This window comes from Hemicordylus capensis, chromosome 1, assembly GCF_027244095.1.
Source record: "Hemicordylus capensis ecotype Gifberg chromosome 1, rHemCap1.1.pri, whole genome shotgun sequence".
NCBI classification, from domain to species: domain Eukaryota; kingdom Metazoa; phylum Chordata; class Lepidosauria; order Squamata; family Cordylidae; genus Hemicordylus; species Hemicordylus capensis.
The window spans coordinates 361,446,299-361,462,583 of record NC_069657.1 but is presented as its reverse complement, the minus strand read 5'-3'; the positions used below and the strand labels follow the sequence as shown (position 1 = coordinate 361,462,583).

Sequence of the window (16,285 nt, the reverse complement as noted above, 5' to 3'; positions counted from 1 at the left end):
ACTTCTTGCACACTCTTGCGGCTAAATAGAAGCCAAAAAAGGCACAAATTGAAACCTTCCAGAAACCAAATTAAATACTTTCCAGAATGCTTAAGGAACATTCTACAGAAAATGTGAAGATTGTAAAGCAGTACAGTACAGAATGTTTATGTTTTCATAGTATACCAGCAGACCTCTGGCAAGAAGTGAACAATTAACACATGGTGGTTGTCTTCATAAGATGACCAAACCATGAACAGTAGTTAGGGCCGGTGTGGTGTAATAACTTGGATTAGGAAGACCTAAACTATTTAGAGTATTGAAATCCAAATGAGGCTGTTAGGAGCTCTGAAAGGATCTCTCCAAACTGGGTGAGTGGGCGACAAAATGGAAAATGCAGTTCAGCGTAAGTAAGTGTAAAATGATGAACTTTACCAAACCCCAACTTCACACATACACTGATGGGGTCTGAGCTGTCAGTGACTGACTAGGAAATGGGTTTTGGGGTCGTGTTGGACAGCTCACTGAAAGTGTCGACTCATTGTGTGGAAGCTGTGAAAAAGGCAAAATTCCATGCTAGGAATCATTAGGAAGGGGATTGAAAATAAAACTAATAATGTTATAATGCCGTTACATAAAATAGATGGTGCGTCTACATTTGGAGTACTGTGTACAGTTTTGGTCACCATATCTCAGAAAGGACATTCTAGAACTGGAAAAGGTGCAGAAGAGGGCAATCAAGATTATCAGGGGCCTGGAGCACCTTCCTTACGAGGAAAGGTTACTACAATTGGGGCTTTTTGGTTTAGAAAACTGGTGCCTACAGTGGGGGACATGATAGAGGTTTATAAAGTTATGCATGGTGTGGAAAGAGATAATTTTTTCTCTCTGACTCATAACATTAGAACCAGGGGTCATCCCATGAAAATGTTGGGCAGGAAATTTAGGACCAAGATAAGGAAGGACTTTTTCACACAGTACATAATTAATTGATGGAATTACTTGCCACAGGATGTGACAATTGCCACCAGCTTGGATGGCTTTAAAAGGGGCTTAGACAAATTCATGGAGAACAGGTTTATCAATGGTTATTAGTCTCGATGGCGATAGGTTACCTCCAGGTTCAGGGTCAGGATCAGGGGCATAATAAAGTTGGAGTGGGCCCAGAGACAAAATGTTAAAATGCCTCCCACCCATCATTGCTTTCTGCTAAAAATGAAAAAAAAAATTTAAGGAGGCTTGGGCGGGCATTGGGTGGGGGAGACATGTCTCTGGGCTCCAGACCTGAGGCAGAGGGCCCCGAGACAACAGTCTCCCCTTGTCCTATTATAGTTACGCCCCTGGGCAGGATGCCTCTGAATATCTGTTGCAGGGAAACATCAGCAGGAGAGAGGGCACGCCTTCATATCTTGCCTGTGGGCATCCCAGTGGCATCTGATGGGCCACTGTGGGAAACAGAATGCTAGACTAGATAGGCTTTGGGCCTGATCCAGCAAGGCTATTCTTATGACCTGGATTCAGATTCATGTTCAGTCAGGAAACTGACTCAACTGGATCCAAATTAATGCTCAGTCATAAAATGAATAACCAGTCTGTACTTCTGAGATTAACACAGCAGCAGGCAAAACAAAATACAGTGAGATGGCTGGGGAGAGTAGAGTGGGAATGACACAGTGCTATAACTATACTGCAGAGCAATTTTTAAGCCATACCTCCAAACTCCTTCCTCTCACACCATGAGCACTTGGGATATAACCCCTTTAAACTCCAATGAACATTTAAAAACTCATCAAGTTCCTGAATTCATGTGATTGCCTTGATTAGCTATAAATTCCCTGGTTTTTTCAGGGCATACATTCATTGTTTCTAACAATTTACTTTTAAAATAATATTTTTTACCTGTACAACAGAAAGTGTTGGCTTAAATGTTGGATGTTCTTTCTGCAGTAAACTCAGGGCTTTTCTTGAGCTCTCAATTATTTCCCTTTAAAAAAAGAAAAGAGTATTTGTCACCAGCTAATCTTAAGTGGTGCAGTGGGGAAATGCTTAACTAACAAGCAGAAGGTTGCCGCTTTGAATCCCCGCTGGTACTATATAGGGCAGCAGCGATATAGGAAGATGCTGAAAGGCATCATCTCATACTGCACGGGAGGAGGCAGTGGTAAACCCCTCCTGTATTCTACCAAAAGAAAACCACAGGGCTCTGTGGGCACTAGGAGTTGAAATCAACTTGATGGCACACCTTACCTTTAATACAAAAAACATCTTTACAGATCATCCACAGTCACAATTCATCACTTTCAACACAAATATCATGAGCCAACCTGTAACATTTAGCAGCTAAGTTTTTAAAACAAACTAACAAAACCATGGCTCAGTAGATAAGACACAGGCTTTGCTTACTGAACTAAATATGTACTTAACTGTATTTATGAATACTCTCTTAAGGATGATCAGTAATTTTGTCCTATGTAATTAATTCTGCACCAATATCAATCTACCAGTTTGTGTAAGTGGAACAGAACTTTAAGCTAGGTTCACTTCATAAGCTAATTTTGTCCTAAAAAAACTAATTTCTGAGATGACAGCATAAACAAGCTTTATTATTTACAAATGGCACACACATTTATAAACATATTTGTGTATTTAAAATACTTGTATGCTACCCTTCCGTTTAAAAAACTGAAGGAATTCCCAAGGCAGCTCACAGTATTCTAAACAACTAGCTGGGCCAGGCGCAAAGCATCTGCTTCTCTGGCCGGCCCACCCAGTGCTGCTGTTCCCCTCCCCCTGCTGGCATGCCCAGTTTCCTGGATGGATGGATGGCCGGCCACTCCCCCCACTGCCCACTGCTCCCCCCGCACTTTCTGGCGGGCCAGCCGGCCATTCCTCTTCCTCCCTGCCCCCCGCCACGCTTTCTGGCTTGCAGGCCGGCTGGAAAGTCAGTCCGCCACCTCCTCCCACCCTCTCCTCCCAGTGGCCAGGTCAGGCCGGCCCGCTGCCTCCTCTGGCCAACCAGCGGCTGGGCCAGGCCAGCCCACCGCCTCCTTCCGCCTCTTCTTCCCAGCAGCTGGACCAGGCCAACCCACTGCCGCCTCCTCCAGCTGACTGGCGGCCGGGCCAGGGCCAGGCCAGCCCGCCGCAGCCTCATCCGGCCAACCGGCGGCCGGGACAGGCTGGCCCACCACCATTGTCTCCCATCCCCGTCGCTATCCCCCAGGCAGCTGCTCTCGCGAGAACTGCCACACATGGGATTAGCGATGGGTACGTTTAGGAGAATTAAATATATAGATATTAAAAACAAGTAAAAACCACCTCCACCAATAAAAAGACTGCATATTAAGAACTAGTTCAGAGCATGCTGAAAGATCTGAGTAAATTTATTTATTTATTATTTCTCTGTGTAAACAGCCCTGAGCCGTCTTTGGAAGGGCAGTATAGAAATCGAACAAATAAAATGTTCTCTTCCTGGAGTCAAAAAGGCTCAGAGCCAGGCAGACATACATGGGTAGGAGATTCCAGAGGTGGGCAGTGGCAGCACAACTGAAGAGACCCTCTCTCTGGTCCTCACCCATCTCACTTCAGAAGCAGGGGAAACCTGAAAGAGGACTTCCAAGGCAGAGCTGAATGTTCAGATAGGCTCATGCAGGAGGAAATACCCATTCCAAAGCCATTTAGAGCTTGAAAGGCAGGTATTGAAAACAGAACAGCTGCCACTGTAAACTAACTACACTGGAAAGATATGTTCCAATGAAGGCAGCCCCAATCATCAGCGGGGCGGCTGTAGTTCAACAGTCCCAAGTATAATGCATTGCAGAAGTTTAATCTGAAGGAAGTCATAAGAGCATGGATAAGCATGTATTTTGCAGGCAGAAGTGGTAAACAGGAAATGACTGGAGCCCCCATTATGAGCATTTTGTAGGCCAAACCTATAAGTTTCCCATAATGATGCACATGTTTTTTTAACTCCAAAGTGGGATCTCAAGAACAAAATACACTGACCCACACAGAGCATCTGTGCGCTATTTGGGGCCGGCTCTTCTCCCCTCCCCTCCTGGCCCCTCCCTCCTGCCCCACTCTCTTTCCCACTCACTCACCCCCTTTCCAGTCTCTCCACTGCTTCCTGGGCTTTGCCACCGCCACCACCTCTCCCTTACCCGGGACGGCCTGGTCATGCTGTCCCGCTGCTGCCTCCAACCCCTGGCGGCCAGGCCAGGCTTTGCCACCACCTCCCCCTTACACAGGACGGCCAGGCGTGATGTCCCGCCACCGCCTCCCACTACCGGCGGACAGGCCAGACTTTGCCACTGCCGTTCCTGCCTCCCCCTTACCCGGGATGGCCAGGACTATCATCCCGTTGCCGCCTCCTGCCCCCCACGGACAGGCTGGGCTTTGCCGCCGCCTCCTCCTCCTCCTCACCCGGGACGTCCCGGCACGGCCAGGCCAGGCTGTTCCGCCGCCATTTCCCCCACCCCTGAACTCTTGCCCAATGCGAGGAACTCTCTCGAGAGTTCTGCCACCAAATCCAGGAGGATACGCATGACAGCTAAGAGAATTAAATATATAGATTATTATTATTATCACCATCTCTAGTCACACAGTTTTTTCAAGCAAATCTATGCCAGCTTTCTGAGTGGTGCATATTTTTGAAAATATTTTTAGAAAGACATTGGTAGGACACTTTACCAGTGTAACTTGTTCATTTTCTTTCCTCAGTCCTCTACTTAGCTCCTATTTTGTAAAACATGCTTTTAAAATGTATAAAAACAAGTAGAAAGACTGATGCTGCCCGGAAACAGTAGCATTTCAAGAGCAGGTTCTTTACACATGCAAGCCAGAAGCATCTTACAGTGAAATCATATGAATGCTTAATTAGAAAAAAGTCCCTCTATGTTTGGCAGAATTATTATCATGGAAAAGTTGAAGGAAAGGAAAGAGGATGACCAGCAGCAAGGCAGATGGACTTGATTATGACAGCAATGAACACACCATGGAAAGACCTTAAAGGTCAAGCTGAAGACAGATAATCCTGGAGAGAATCTATCTATGTGGTCGCTAAAAGTCGACACCAACTTGATGGCACTTAATGAAAATCAAAAGAGTGCATAGGACTGCAGCCTTCAGACCAAGTGAGACATGATTTTAATTACATAAATGGCATACTTGTTCTTTTAGCCTGTAAATAAGGATATTAGGTACATAATAATATACATATTATTATACATATATGTCTGAGGCGACCTGGTTGCAGTTGCCACCAGCTCAGTTGGTGGTGACTCAAAACCGGGCCTTTCCTAGAGTTGTCCTGGGACTCTGGAATGCACTTTCTAATGAAATTAGTTTCCCCCTCTCTGAATGTTTTTAAGAAGGACTGACAAACATACCTGTTAAGTCAGGATTTTAGTTTATAGTTTTAAAGCTTCGGTTTTTAGAGTTTTAATGTTTGTATATCATGAACTGCCCAGGGACCTTTTGTATGGGGCGGTATACAAATGTACTAAATAAATAAAAATTTAAAAAATACATGTGTGTGTGAGGAAGGAGTGAAATCTCTCTGCCGTTGCTACTTATATAGAAACAAAGCTAGCACACATCAAAGCTATGCCTAGTTTAGCCCTCAGGGCCACAGTATGTGCCAATTCTGCAGAGTTAGCTGCCAGGTCCTGGCTTGTGAAGAGAATTGTCTGTTTTATGAAACCATCCTAAATCTGCTTAGCAGGCTATTAAACTCAGCTCACTTCTGAGTAAACCACAAACTGAACTGGCTGCAAAAAAAGAAGCTGGATTTCATCAGGTTTAGGTTTTTCTACAAGGTTCCAACTTTTTCTATTAACCCTTTATCAGTGGGGTATATGGGCTTTTAGCAAGGGAAGCCCTTCCTATGCTTTAAACAAAAATTTAATTGATTTTATTACTTATATTTCGATCCCATTCTCCAGGTTAAATATCTCACTGTATAGTTTACAAGAACTAACATAATAATACCACCATAGACTAAAAACATAAAGAAAAGCTGCTCTTAAAGGCTAAAAGGGCTGGGAGGGAGGTCGGTAACCCTAGTGATTGCAAGAGCCACAGTTGGTGGCATTTGCTTTGCTGTACTGCAAGTCTTCAAAAGGCCAGGAACTTTCTCCGCTCTGAGGACCTTCGTAGCTCCGCCCACATTACAAGCCGATAGAGAAGAAAAGGCAAGAGTGAAAGTAAGAGTTCACGTGGACAAAAAGCCACGCCCTTCGCTCCTCTGCAGCCGATTGGCCGCCGCTTCCTTCTCCCCAATTTGGTTGCGTTGTTGCATCAGACACAACAGCGCAGAGAAGGAGCCGCTGAACCTTCCCACGTGGAGCGCGGGCCGTCTGTGCGGCCGGTGGCCAGGAGAGAAGGGCTGTGCAATGGAAGCGGGAGTGCGCCTGCCCCTCTTTCTCGCCTGTCCCCCGCAAAGGTAGGGCTCCCGCCTACCTGGACGCAGAGCCTTGAAGCCCTCCAGTGCCTCCGCCTGGGGTGACCTGTTGCTTCGCCAGGCGGCTCCACGTGCCGCATATACCGCGGTGGGGCAGGAGCGCAAAGGCCTCCCCGGAGCTCAGCAGCTTCCCTGCGGCGCCGCTGCTCTTCCTCTTCCCCGTGCGTCTGGTTGCTGGCGGCGGCACCAGCGTTCTCCAAGCCAGACGGCGTAGCGCGGAAAGCATCATCGCAGGACAGCAGAACGGAGCACTGAAGAGCCGCTACCGGAGATGCACGGGCGGGGAGGAGGAGCTCAAGGGAGGGACGTGGCGAGGGCGGGGTACGGGCTCCCGGCGGTCAGACCTTGGATGGCATCCAGCATCTGCAATGGCATCGCAGCGCTAAAACGAGTCTCCCCCCCCCACCCCGCTTTGCACCCAAGGCTATGACGCATCAATAAAGTCCAGGCAGGTTAGCAGGCTGCAATCTTGTGCACATCCCGCTGCTGCTTGTGCTTGGGAGCATTTAACTGCGAGCAAAGGTGGGTAGGATCAGAATGTTGGGCTGCTGCATCCTCAACATGCGTCCTTGAAAAGACATTCTGTTGCCTGCAGGGGGTCTTGGGTTAGGATCGGGGTGCAAGGATGACTGACGGAGGCAGAATGATTACTATGCTGCTTTAGCAGCTGCGGTCAAGTAAACCGTGACCTCAGCTTTGCAGGTGCTCAGAGAATTACGCATGGTACTTAAACTAAGAACAGCAACGAGATATTTCTTAGCTATCGTGACATCATGCTGGGGTAACCCCTGTAATTCCAATTCCTGTCAATAGTAGCAGTGTTTCCATTTAAATGCCCCCCGCCCCGTGGTAATGACCGTATTTGCTCACTCTTTTAGGGACATATTGAAACAGAATGGCTATTGTAATGCATTGGTTCCTTTCCAATGACCGTATGAATGAATACAACACATTTCCAAAACCATGGCTGCACAGATGTAGCCCTACTACTCCCATCATCCTCAGCCACAGTGGCCAATAGGGATGATGGGAGCTGTAGTCCAACCACAACTAGGAGGCCAAAGTTGTACAGCCCTCCATTAAACTTAGGTCAACTGATTGCTTACACATGTGGTTTTTAGGGGCTCGTTCCACAATAGCCAAACAAAAGTATTACCTTTCCAAATAGCCATGATTGGCATGAACTCTAATTGGCATGAACTGTAATTCGGCTAAAGGTAAAAGTGTGCTGTTGAGTTGGTGTGGACTCCTGGCGACCACAGAGCCCTACAAGAAGGGGTTTACCTTTGTCTACACCCGTGCAGTATGAGATGATGCCTTTCAGCATCTTCCTATATTGCTGCTGCCCGATATAGGTGTTTCCCATAGTCAGAAACATACCAGTGGAGATTCAAACCGGCAACCTCTGGCTTACTAGTCAAGTCATTTCCCCCCTGTGCCATTAGGTGGCTAGCATAAGCTAAAACCAGAGGCTTTGACCCCCCCATTTGAAAGGATATAGACCTACCTAACAAGCCAATTGTGAGGACAATAATATAGCTAAGCACACAGAATTAATACACTCACTAAGTGTATTCCAGCTAATACCTATATGGTAATGAGAACTGTAAACCATTGCAGGGGTTTTATGGCTTTACCCATAACTGACAGCAGGCCTTCCTGCTGATGTACATGTACTTCCAGGGCCACTTAAGATGACAGTGCAATTGTTCTGAACCAAGACTGACCCCCTATTCAACCCCTTGCATTTCAGTAACCATTCTGAATTACAAGCCTTCTGTATACCTTTATTCTGATGTGTGCAGGGCAGTGCAACATTGCAATCGATTCCAATAGCTATTGTGGGGGCCGGGGTGGGGGGAGTCCAGCAAGATGGCATATGTAATTCAGTGTCAAGTGATGCACACTAGGACAAACAATCCAATTTCACACGTGCACGGAGAATGAACTGTTGGTGACTGACCAGAAAAGTCAGTCTGGCTTGGGCAATGGAAATGTATGTCCACCAAGTTTGCAGCAGCACTGAAAAAGGCAAACTCCGTTTTTGGGGAAACAAAACAAAAAATTATGCAGCTACTATCAGAATGCTGTGTACAGTTCTTGTCATGGCATCTCAGAAAGGATATTGTAGAGCTGGAAACAGTGTAGAAGGTGGCAACCAGAATATTCAGGGGGCGGTAACACCTTAGGAAAAGCTACATTTGAGGCTTTTTTGGTTTGGGGAAAAGAGTGGAGGGGACATGATAGGGGTGGTTAATAAAATTTGGCATGGTGTGAAGAAAGTAAAGTTTTTCCTCCTCAGCACTGGAACCAAATCAGGATGTTTAGGGCATACCAGTTAAAAAGGAACAAACAAAGGCTATTTGGAAATTCTACATATTCCTTTGGCCATTCTCAGTCATTTTAGTTATTCCTAAAAATTCAGATGAAGTTTTTCCCAAGATCAAATCCTAGCTTATTTGTAGCTGGTTTGTAGCAATTTCTGGAGTCTCTGTTGCAACTGAAGCAGAGTCCTTTTGGGTGCAAAGTGCTGTAGTGCTCCAGCTGGCTTGGAGGCATGGCTCGTGAAGGTGTGTCAGCCCCAAATCTGGCTTCTCATCCATTCCTTTACTACAGAGCTTCTAAAGGCTGAAATTGTACTGAATCCTGCTAGTTTCAATTTAATTTTGCCTTGAAACTGTTAAGATTCCAGCTAGAGAGGTGGAGGAAACTCTCTCATGAGGCCATGATCTCAGGCAGAAAAGCAGACTCACTCACAGTCTCTCCAGCACCAAACCTGGCTGCTGTGTCTTCTCCATTTTGGGAAGAGACAAAGTGGACAAGCTTGGTGCTGGAGGGAGCCAGTGAGCAAGCTGGTGCTGATGGAGCGGTGGGGGAGGAGAGGCCAGCAGGCAAATCTGCCACTGGATGCACACAGCCTGCTTACAGTGCAGTCTAAAGCAGTGGTGCAAGCCAGAGGGCAGAGTGGAACCAGCAGCTCAGAATGGCAAGGTGGGTGGGGTGGCATCAGTGCCGGCTCTGGCCCAGGAGGCAGGGTGGCACATTGTGCTTGTCCCAAGTGGAGAACAGCAACAAACTGACTCTAGGAGACAAGGCCGTCCCTAAGGGGTGGGGTGGGGCGGGAATCAGCATGTGTGAGGCCTCCTTAACATTTCATATCATTACAGAACCATACTGATTGACCGTGTAAATAGTGTGAGTGAGGTGTTTGGACATATAGTGCATTTTTTCTAAAGAAATTTTTAAAACACAACACACGCTTCACAGTTCTCACTCAGACCTTCTGGCTTATAAATCAACTTGAGCACAGTGTGTGTGTGTGTGTGTGTGTATATATATATATCTCCATCCAGAAGTTTTTGTAATTTTCTGCCATGAAACAAGCCACTTATAGGACTTGGGGGGGTTAAATTAAAAGAAATATTTGAAAACCAACAATTTGTCCAATGCACTTCAATATAAATATACCTATTCCTCCGACCCCACCCTACATCTCTGCTCAATGCTAAAGCCCTATGGCAAGCCAATCCCTAACTATTCAAGGGGTGGGGAATAACCACAAAAAAGGAAATCACATCATACCTCCATTACTAAGCAGGCAAAGGCTGGGCTGGGAAGAGGATCTGCAGAGCGCTGTGGTGGGCAATGGCAGCCAGCACTGGACACTTTGCCTGCCTGCCACCTACTTTCCTTCCTGAGCTTCAGGCTTCAGCGAGGCCTGCATGGAGGCCTCTCTAGAAGTCCCACACACCCACCAAAAAGCTGAGAGGCGGAGAGAGATGGAGCTTCAGCAGCTTGCCTGCTACATCCACACAAAAGATTGGCTCCAGCTGGGCTGCGCACAAGGAAAGATAAGTGACTGGGACTGGGGGAAAGAGGTCAGGGTGCACTGCAGTGCACCCAAGAGCGGAGCCTGTGCCAGTGCAGGGCTCGGGGCAATCGGAAGGCCCTGCTAGGAGAGGAGAGCCGGTCTTGTGGTAGCAAGCATGACTTGTCCCCCTTTGCTAAGCAGGGTATGACCTGGTTGCATATGAAGGGGAGACTAGAAGTGTGAACACTCTAAGATATTCCCTTTAGCGGATTGAGCTGCTCTGGGAAGAGCATCTAGGTTCCAAGTTCCCTCCCTGGCTTCTCCAAGATAGGGCTGAGAGAGGTTCCTGCCTGCAACCTTGGAGAAGCCACTGCCAGCCTGTGTAGACAATACTGAGCTAGGTGGACCTATGGGCTGACTCACTATATATGGCAGCTTCCTATGTTCCTAGGAAGAAGCTTGACAATTTGATCTCTAAATCTGATGCTGCATAGTACACTTTTGATGATAAATGAAATTGCAGGTTCTTTCTCTTGGGAGAGAGAGAATCCATTTGTCACTTGCATCTCCTTTTGCCTTCTCCCAGCAAGGAGCAATAGGAGCAGACAGGGTGCGGCATCCTTTTAGAGGAAAGGGATGGGCAGGTGAAGTCCCATCAGCAGCTGCTGCTGAAGGAAACTGTAGTTAGAAAGAGAATGACTTTCACTCCCTGGAGCAGCAATGGCTGCAGCAGGCATTTTTGCAGAAAGAAGAATGGCTGGTTGATGTTTCCAAGTAGCAGATGGTCTCATTAATGGGCTGAAGTTTTCCCAGCATAGTTTTCCCTTCTGAAGGCAATTAGTTATGTGGAGACTACACATTGCACAGTTAGCATTCACAAAAAAACTTTTTAGAGTTTGCGTTTTTGGAGAACAAATGTTTTGAGATGAAGGTTAGAAATCATCCACCAGGAAAGCAACTCTAATATAGTGTAAAAGAGGCAACCAGAAAGAGGGAGAGAGCAAGAGCAACCTCTGAGACAAGATATGAACAGCTGTTGCACAATGATAAGAATATACTTTCCATTTTAGCTTTAGATCCATATCCTGAATTGTCATTATGTTCACTGCAGCAGTGCTAGCCTTACCCAACAATGGAAACTACCTTACTTCAGTAATGGAAACTGCAAAATGCACAAATCAATAGCTGCAAAGTGGAAAACCCTTGATACTAGGCAATATTTGAAATAATTGAAGGCTGCAGTTTTGCAAATCATTTGCTGCAAACAAATCGTATTTATTTTTTTCCCTAGGCAGCATTTACTTACGTATCTTCAGGTTTGACATGCTTTCATCTCAGCTTTTAAGCATAACAAAATGAGAAGAGTTTTACTTAAGAAGTCTTCTACATGTACATACATTTTTTAAACATATTCCTTACAAAATGAGTCATGAAAAAGTGCAACATAGAGGTTCTCTCTTGTCAATAGGATAAAATGCCAACAAATTATATGAAGAAATTAGGAAAGACACAGTGTGAATCAGTTCAGAATAAGTGACTTCATTTTGAACCCTGTCCAGTAGTAGAGTGCCAGGTTCCACCAGCAAATACAGAAGAATACATTAAAACCAGGAGTCTTCTAAACAATGTTACATGGTTAAAAATAAGTCTCCTTTCAAACGTTTTAACACAAAAGTTACAAAAGGGAGTTATAAATATTCAAAAGAAGAGAAAAATTCACCTTTAAAACAGCAACAGCAGGATAACCATGAGTGGTGCTCTGACATATCCAGTTTGCAGCAAACCACACAGGTGCCCCTGCCTTCTCTGGCCCCATTATTCCATTTGCAGTAAAAGCAGTGGTTTTTTCTGGGACCAGTGCTGTGGTCCCAGATTGCACTTTTTGACTCCCCACTGCAATGAGTAATGTGCTCAGGAGAGCTCATTTGATAAGCTGCAAAATGGGTCGGTCTGTTTGGCTTACAACTTGAGTAGTGGTCTCTAAAAGCACCACCAAGCTGACTCACCTTTCTTGTACCAAGAGACAGCTATTGTTACTTTTGATTCTATTCACATTTGTAGTGTCCTGAGGCGGCAGAAGATTCACCCAGATTTTTTTTTTTAAAAAAATAAAATTGCATATGACCTTTTCTCCTTTTAGAAGGCTACACAAAGTAAACTGAACCTTCTGCAGCTGATTAGAATATGAGGAAATAAACCATTTTAATTTTCTTCAGAAAATTGCATGGTATCTCCACATGTTCATTTAACAAGTGTGTATGTAGAGTTCATACCAGATGAACACTGGCATTCATTTGCTATCTTGTGGGGTGAGGAGCTATATTTTACAAAAGTTAGAGCTTTTATTCTTTTTTAGTTGGGAGTAGTTTTCTTTATTACTGGTAATTTTTGCAAGCAGGAATAGAAGGTGTTAGCAACACAATCAAGCCACCTACAAAGTATGAGCTAGATACAAGATGTTTGGAACTCTTGTTTTCTCATCAAGAGCTGAAACCCCTCCACTACCCCATTTGCTTTTACAATAACAGCTTCCAGAGCTTCGTCACATGTAAGTTTCAGCTGCTTGCTTCCCTGCCAACCAAGCTAAAAGTACCCCAAACACATGTTTGTCCTTTACAAAGCTACATGTTATTTCCCTCCATTTGTTTCCATTGACTATATCTCATTTTATGTTAACAAAATTCCTCTACCAGTATGAATAAATCTAAGTGTGCCTATTATTAATGCACAAGAATTAATTTTTCATAATTATTTACATTACTTTACATTTATTAAATAAAAAAGGTATCTGCTAATTCCAGTACCTCATACACACTTACATAATTCCTCATCTATTTTACTAGACACAGGTTGAGTTACTCTTCTACGGAAACTAAGATGACCTTGTGCATAAGACAAGTGGAGTTTCTGGGATAGCAGAGAGAAAAGCTGGAAATTAAATTATCTTCAACAATATTTGTAGTAGACAGTTCAGCAACCAAGAAACTTTCAGTCTTAATTTCAGTAGAACAGAATATACACTTGTCAGCTTTACGTAACAGCAAGTGGGGACATTTTAAAGCTTACGAAGGCTACTGTGCTTTATGCTAGAGTGAAGTGGTGTACCAAAAGTGGAAGCAATGCTTAACAAAATAACCCCGCCCTCCTCAGTAAAACACATTTCACTTTGTACATACATCACTGGGTTAACTTCCTTCATCTGAAAACTGGCGATACGCTGAGTGTTCACACATGATTGTTTTCAAGTAATCCAAGCCAAAGCTATGCAACAAGAGCTAATACACAGCAGCAACAGGAGTAGGAACTGACTGCACATATACATGTTATCGATGGGAGACTAATCTCCAAAAGAATGGAATGTATTTTGGCATACTGAAATAAAAGTAAATCAATTTTAATTTAAACCAAATGGCCCAGATTCACCCCTTGCTAGTGTTTAATATAGATTTGAATTAAGAATCAGCAAGAGTCACTTCCCTAACAGAGAAGTCATCATTTCGCTACTCTACAGACTCAAATTAGACAAAGATGCTTTGGAAATGCCTTTCTGCTTGATCCCAGAGTTTCCATTTTGGTCTGTACCACAAGCGCATGTTTTACTTATCAAAGCTACTTGGAAACTGGGTTGCAGACATGTAAGGAGAAAATCTTCACTGTAATGGAGTCAAATGACAACACATCATTACATTTCAGTCCAGTCACAGTATTTCACTTCTGAAAGTGTAAGTATGGTTTTTAAGCAAGTAAACCTGAGATTATCCCATATACATGGCCTACGGATGGTAGGTAGATGTGTCATTGAAAACCTTCCAGTGTGTCATGCTTTCTCCCCCTGCTTTTTCAGCACTAGTGCTATTCAGCAAAATTCCAAATTCTAGCCTGTGTTGACTTGCTCTCATACACAAATTGACAAAATTTCAATAGAGAAGAAAGTGATTAAAATGGATGCAAGTGAAAGCAAGCCAAAAATGTATCCGCAATATATAGCCAGTTAAATTAACTGACACCTCAAATTGGACACTAACTTTCTCAGCAAATGGCAGTTTTTGAAAAACAAAACAAAAACTACAATATGCATTACAAGTACTGGTCATCCTACTATAACCTTTGTCAACATTAAAGCAGCGTAACTAAGAATTTTAAAAAAAAATCAGGCAAAGCTACTTGAGCTAAGACACTGAAATTTTTCTCTTAAAGACTGGACAATATTCTGCTGATTAGGAGATGGTACTCGCCAGAGATAATCATTCAGTTTATCTGAATCGCTACATGTCGTCAGGTAAGAGTCTGATGCCTTAGTAGGAGCCAAGGACACATGTTTGCCACCAAGATTTTCTGAAGGGACAGAATGTGCACTTATTTTTGGATCAGAGAGTTTCCTTTGGTCATGGGAAGCCTCTAAATCAGACCCCTCATCTTCAGATTTTATTTCAACATAGTCATCGTCATCTCCTTCTCCTTCATCAGTGTCTTTGAAATTAGAAAAATAGTTCTGGGTAGCTATTTGTGCATTGGAGGGCAAGTTTCTGTTAACCCTTAGAATTTTTTGAGAGTCTTGCAGAATCATCTCTGAACAGTTATCAGATATTTGCTTTGTTATGTCACATGTTGGCAGTCCAGGAGAGGCATTTTCCACCGATTCTTGACAGTGGTCAAACAAAATGTTCCTGCTTGAACGCAACTGCTTCTTCTCCATTTCATGTGGATAATTTACCAGTTCCCTGGACTTATTGACCACAATTGAGGAAGAAGATTGCGATCTGCTGTACATCTGTGACTTTGTATTGCCGCCTTTTCTTCCTAAGGAGTTACAAGGATGGCTGTGGTGCAAGTTCTCCTTGTTAGGCTGGCTTATAATAGCACTCCACCTTTGTGCAGGAACAGGGAGGGAAAGAGGAGCCTGAAGGGAAGGCACTGAGCAGGCCGCTGGCAACTGTCTCATGTTCGGTTTTGTATTCATCTCTGAAGGGGAGCTTTTGGACTTCAGGTGTGGATCCTCTGGCCAAGGAGAGAAATTTGAGAGTTCTCCATTACTGTACGTTGAGTGTAGAAGCCAGTCTTCTGCTCTTAAGCATTCAGCAGCTAACTGAGATGTTGACACTGGTGAGGAATACCTTACGTTTGATGGTTCCTGAGAACTGACCTTTTGTGGTTTGGGGGAAGTTTCCCGAAAAACAACTTGATCATAGAGCTGGGAATATTCAGCAATTCTGGCACCTAAAATAAATAAATATATATACATATAACTGCTGAAAACAAAATTACATTGCATGCTATGAAAAAAAACCAAATCCTAAAATGAAAGTTTCTTTCATTGAATTACCTTTGGAATTCAATCCCAACAGAAACCTTGTTTATTTCAATGCACCTTACTGTCAAGTAAACTCGCCCAATTTCCCATTCTACTAGCTATGCTGTACCCAGAAACAGGAGCAATGGGAATATATTGGCTAGCCATATCTCCAGTGCTGACATGCTCTATGGCCACACAGCCCTGCATCCCCGTGCACAGCATTTGCCTGAGGAAGGCACTGTGGAATCCAGACAAACCCATCTCATAATTTGGAACCCTTGGCACCCAGAGTTCCAAACAACATGAAGGGTTTTGCTCTGACCTCCAGACAAATACTGCAGTCAAGGATGGGGAGGGGTGGCATTGCTAGCCAACAAGCTGCCATTGCCCATTTCTTATTACAGCATATCCAGGTATATAACTTCAGAAGGGGGCTTAAGTTAGCCTAATTTTCAAATATTTGATTTCAGCAGTTTGTTAAGCATTTTTACACCATTGGTGAAGTTATGCATGATCAGCCCTCAGTACAGAAATGGGCATAATATGTAGCTTCTAAACACAGTTGTTGAATGTGGATGTGAAGTAACTGGTTCAAATCCCCAGAGCTATAGGATTGCATTTAATGCATCTTGGATTTAGCAAGACTACACTAATGTGGTATACACTATATTCAGCAATGTATAATACATACAATATTATGAGCAGCTGACAGTGGTGTTTGTTGGTATCAAGGACTAGTCTTCTG

At 44.2% G+C, this 16,285-nt stretch overlaps 2 protein-coding genes across 11 annotated transcripts in view; both read right to left on the bottom strand.

Annotated features, from left to right (window-relative positions):
• Window positions 1-6,812, bottom strand: part of MTHFD1L (methylenetetrahydrofolate dehydrogenase (NADP+ dependent) 1 like) — a 226,496-nt gene extending 219,684 nt beyond the window's left edge. The window contains exons 1-2 of the mRNA XM_053292356.1: window positions 6,436-6,812; window positions 1,879-1,963 (exon numbers count right to left, since the gene is read on the bottom strand). Coding sequence (XP_053148331.1) covers window positions 1,879-1,963; window positions 6,436-6,665 — 315 coding nt within the window. The 5' untranslated portion in view covers window positions 6,666-6,812. The remainder of the gene's footprint in view (window positions 1-1,878; window positions 1,964-6,435) is intronic.
• A 4,686-nt stretch (window positions 6,813-11,498) lies between these two features.
• PLEKHG1 (pleckstrin homology and RhoGEF domain containing G1) overlaps window positions 11,499-16,285 on the bottom strand; it is a 190,795-nt gene continuing 186,008 nt past the window's right edge. For all 10 annotated transcript variants that reach the window (XM_053292289.1, XM_053292270.1, XM_053292321.1 and 7 more), the window contains one exon: window positions 11,499-15,464. In XM_053292289.1, coding sequence (XP_053148264.1) covers window positions 14,398-15,464 — 1,067 coding nt within the window. In that variant the 3' untranslated portion in view covers window positions 11,499-14,397. The remainder of the gene's footprint in view (window positions 15,465-16,285) is intronic.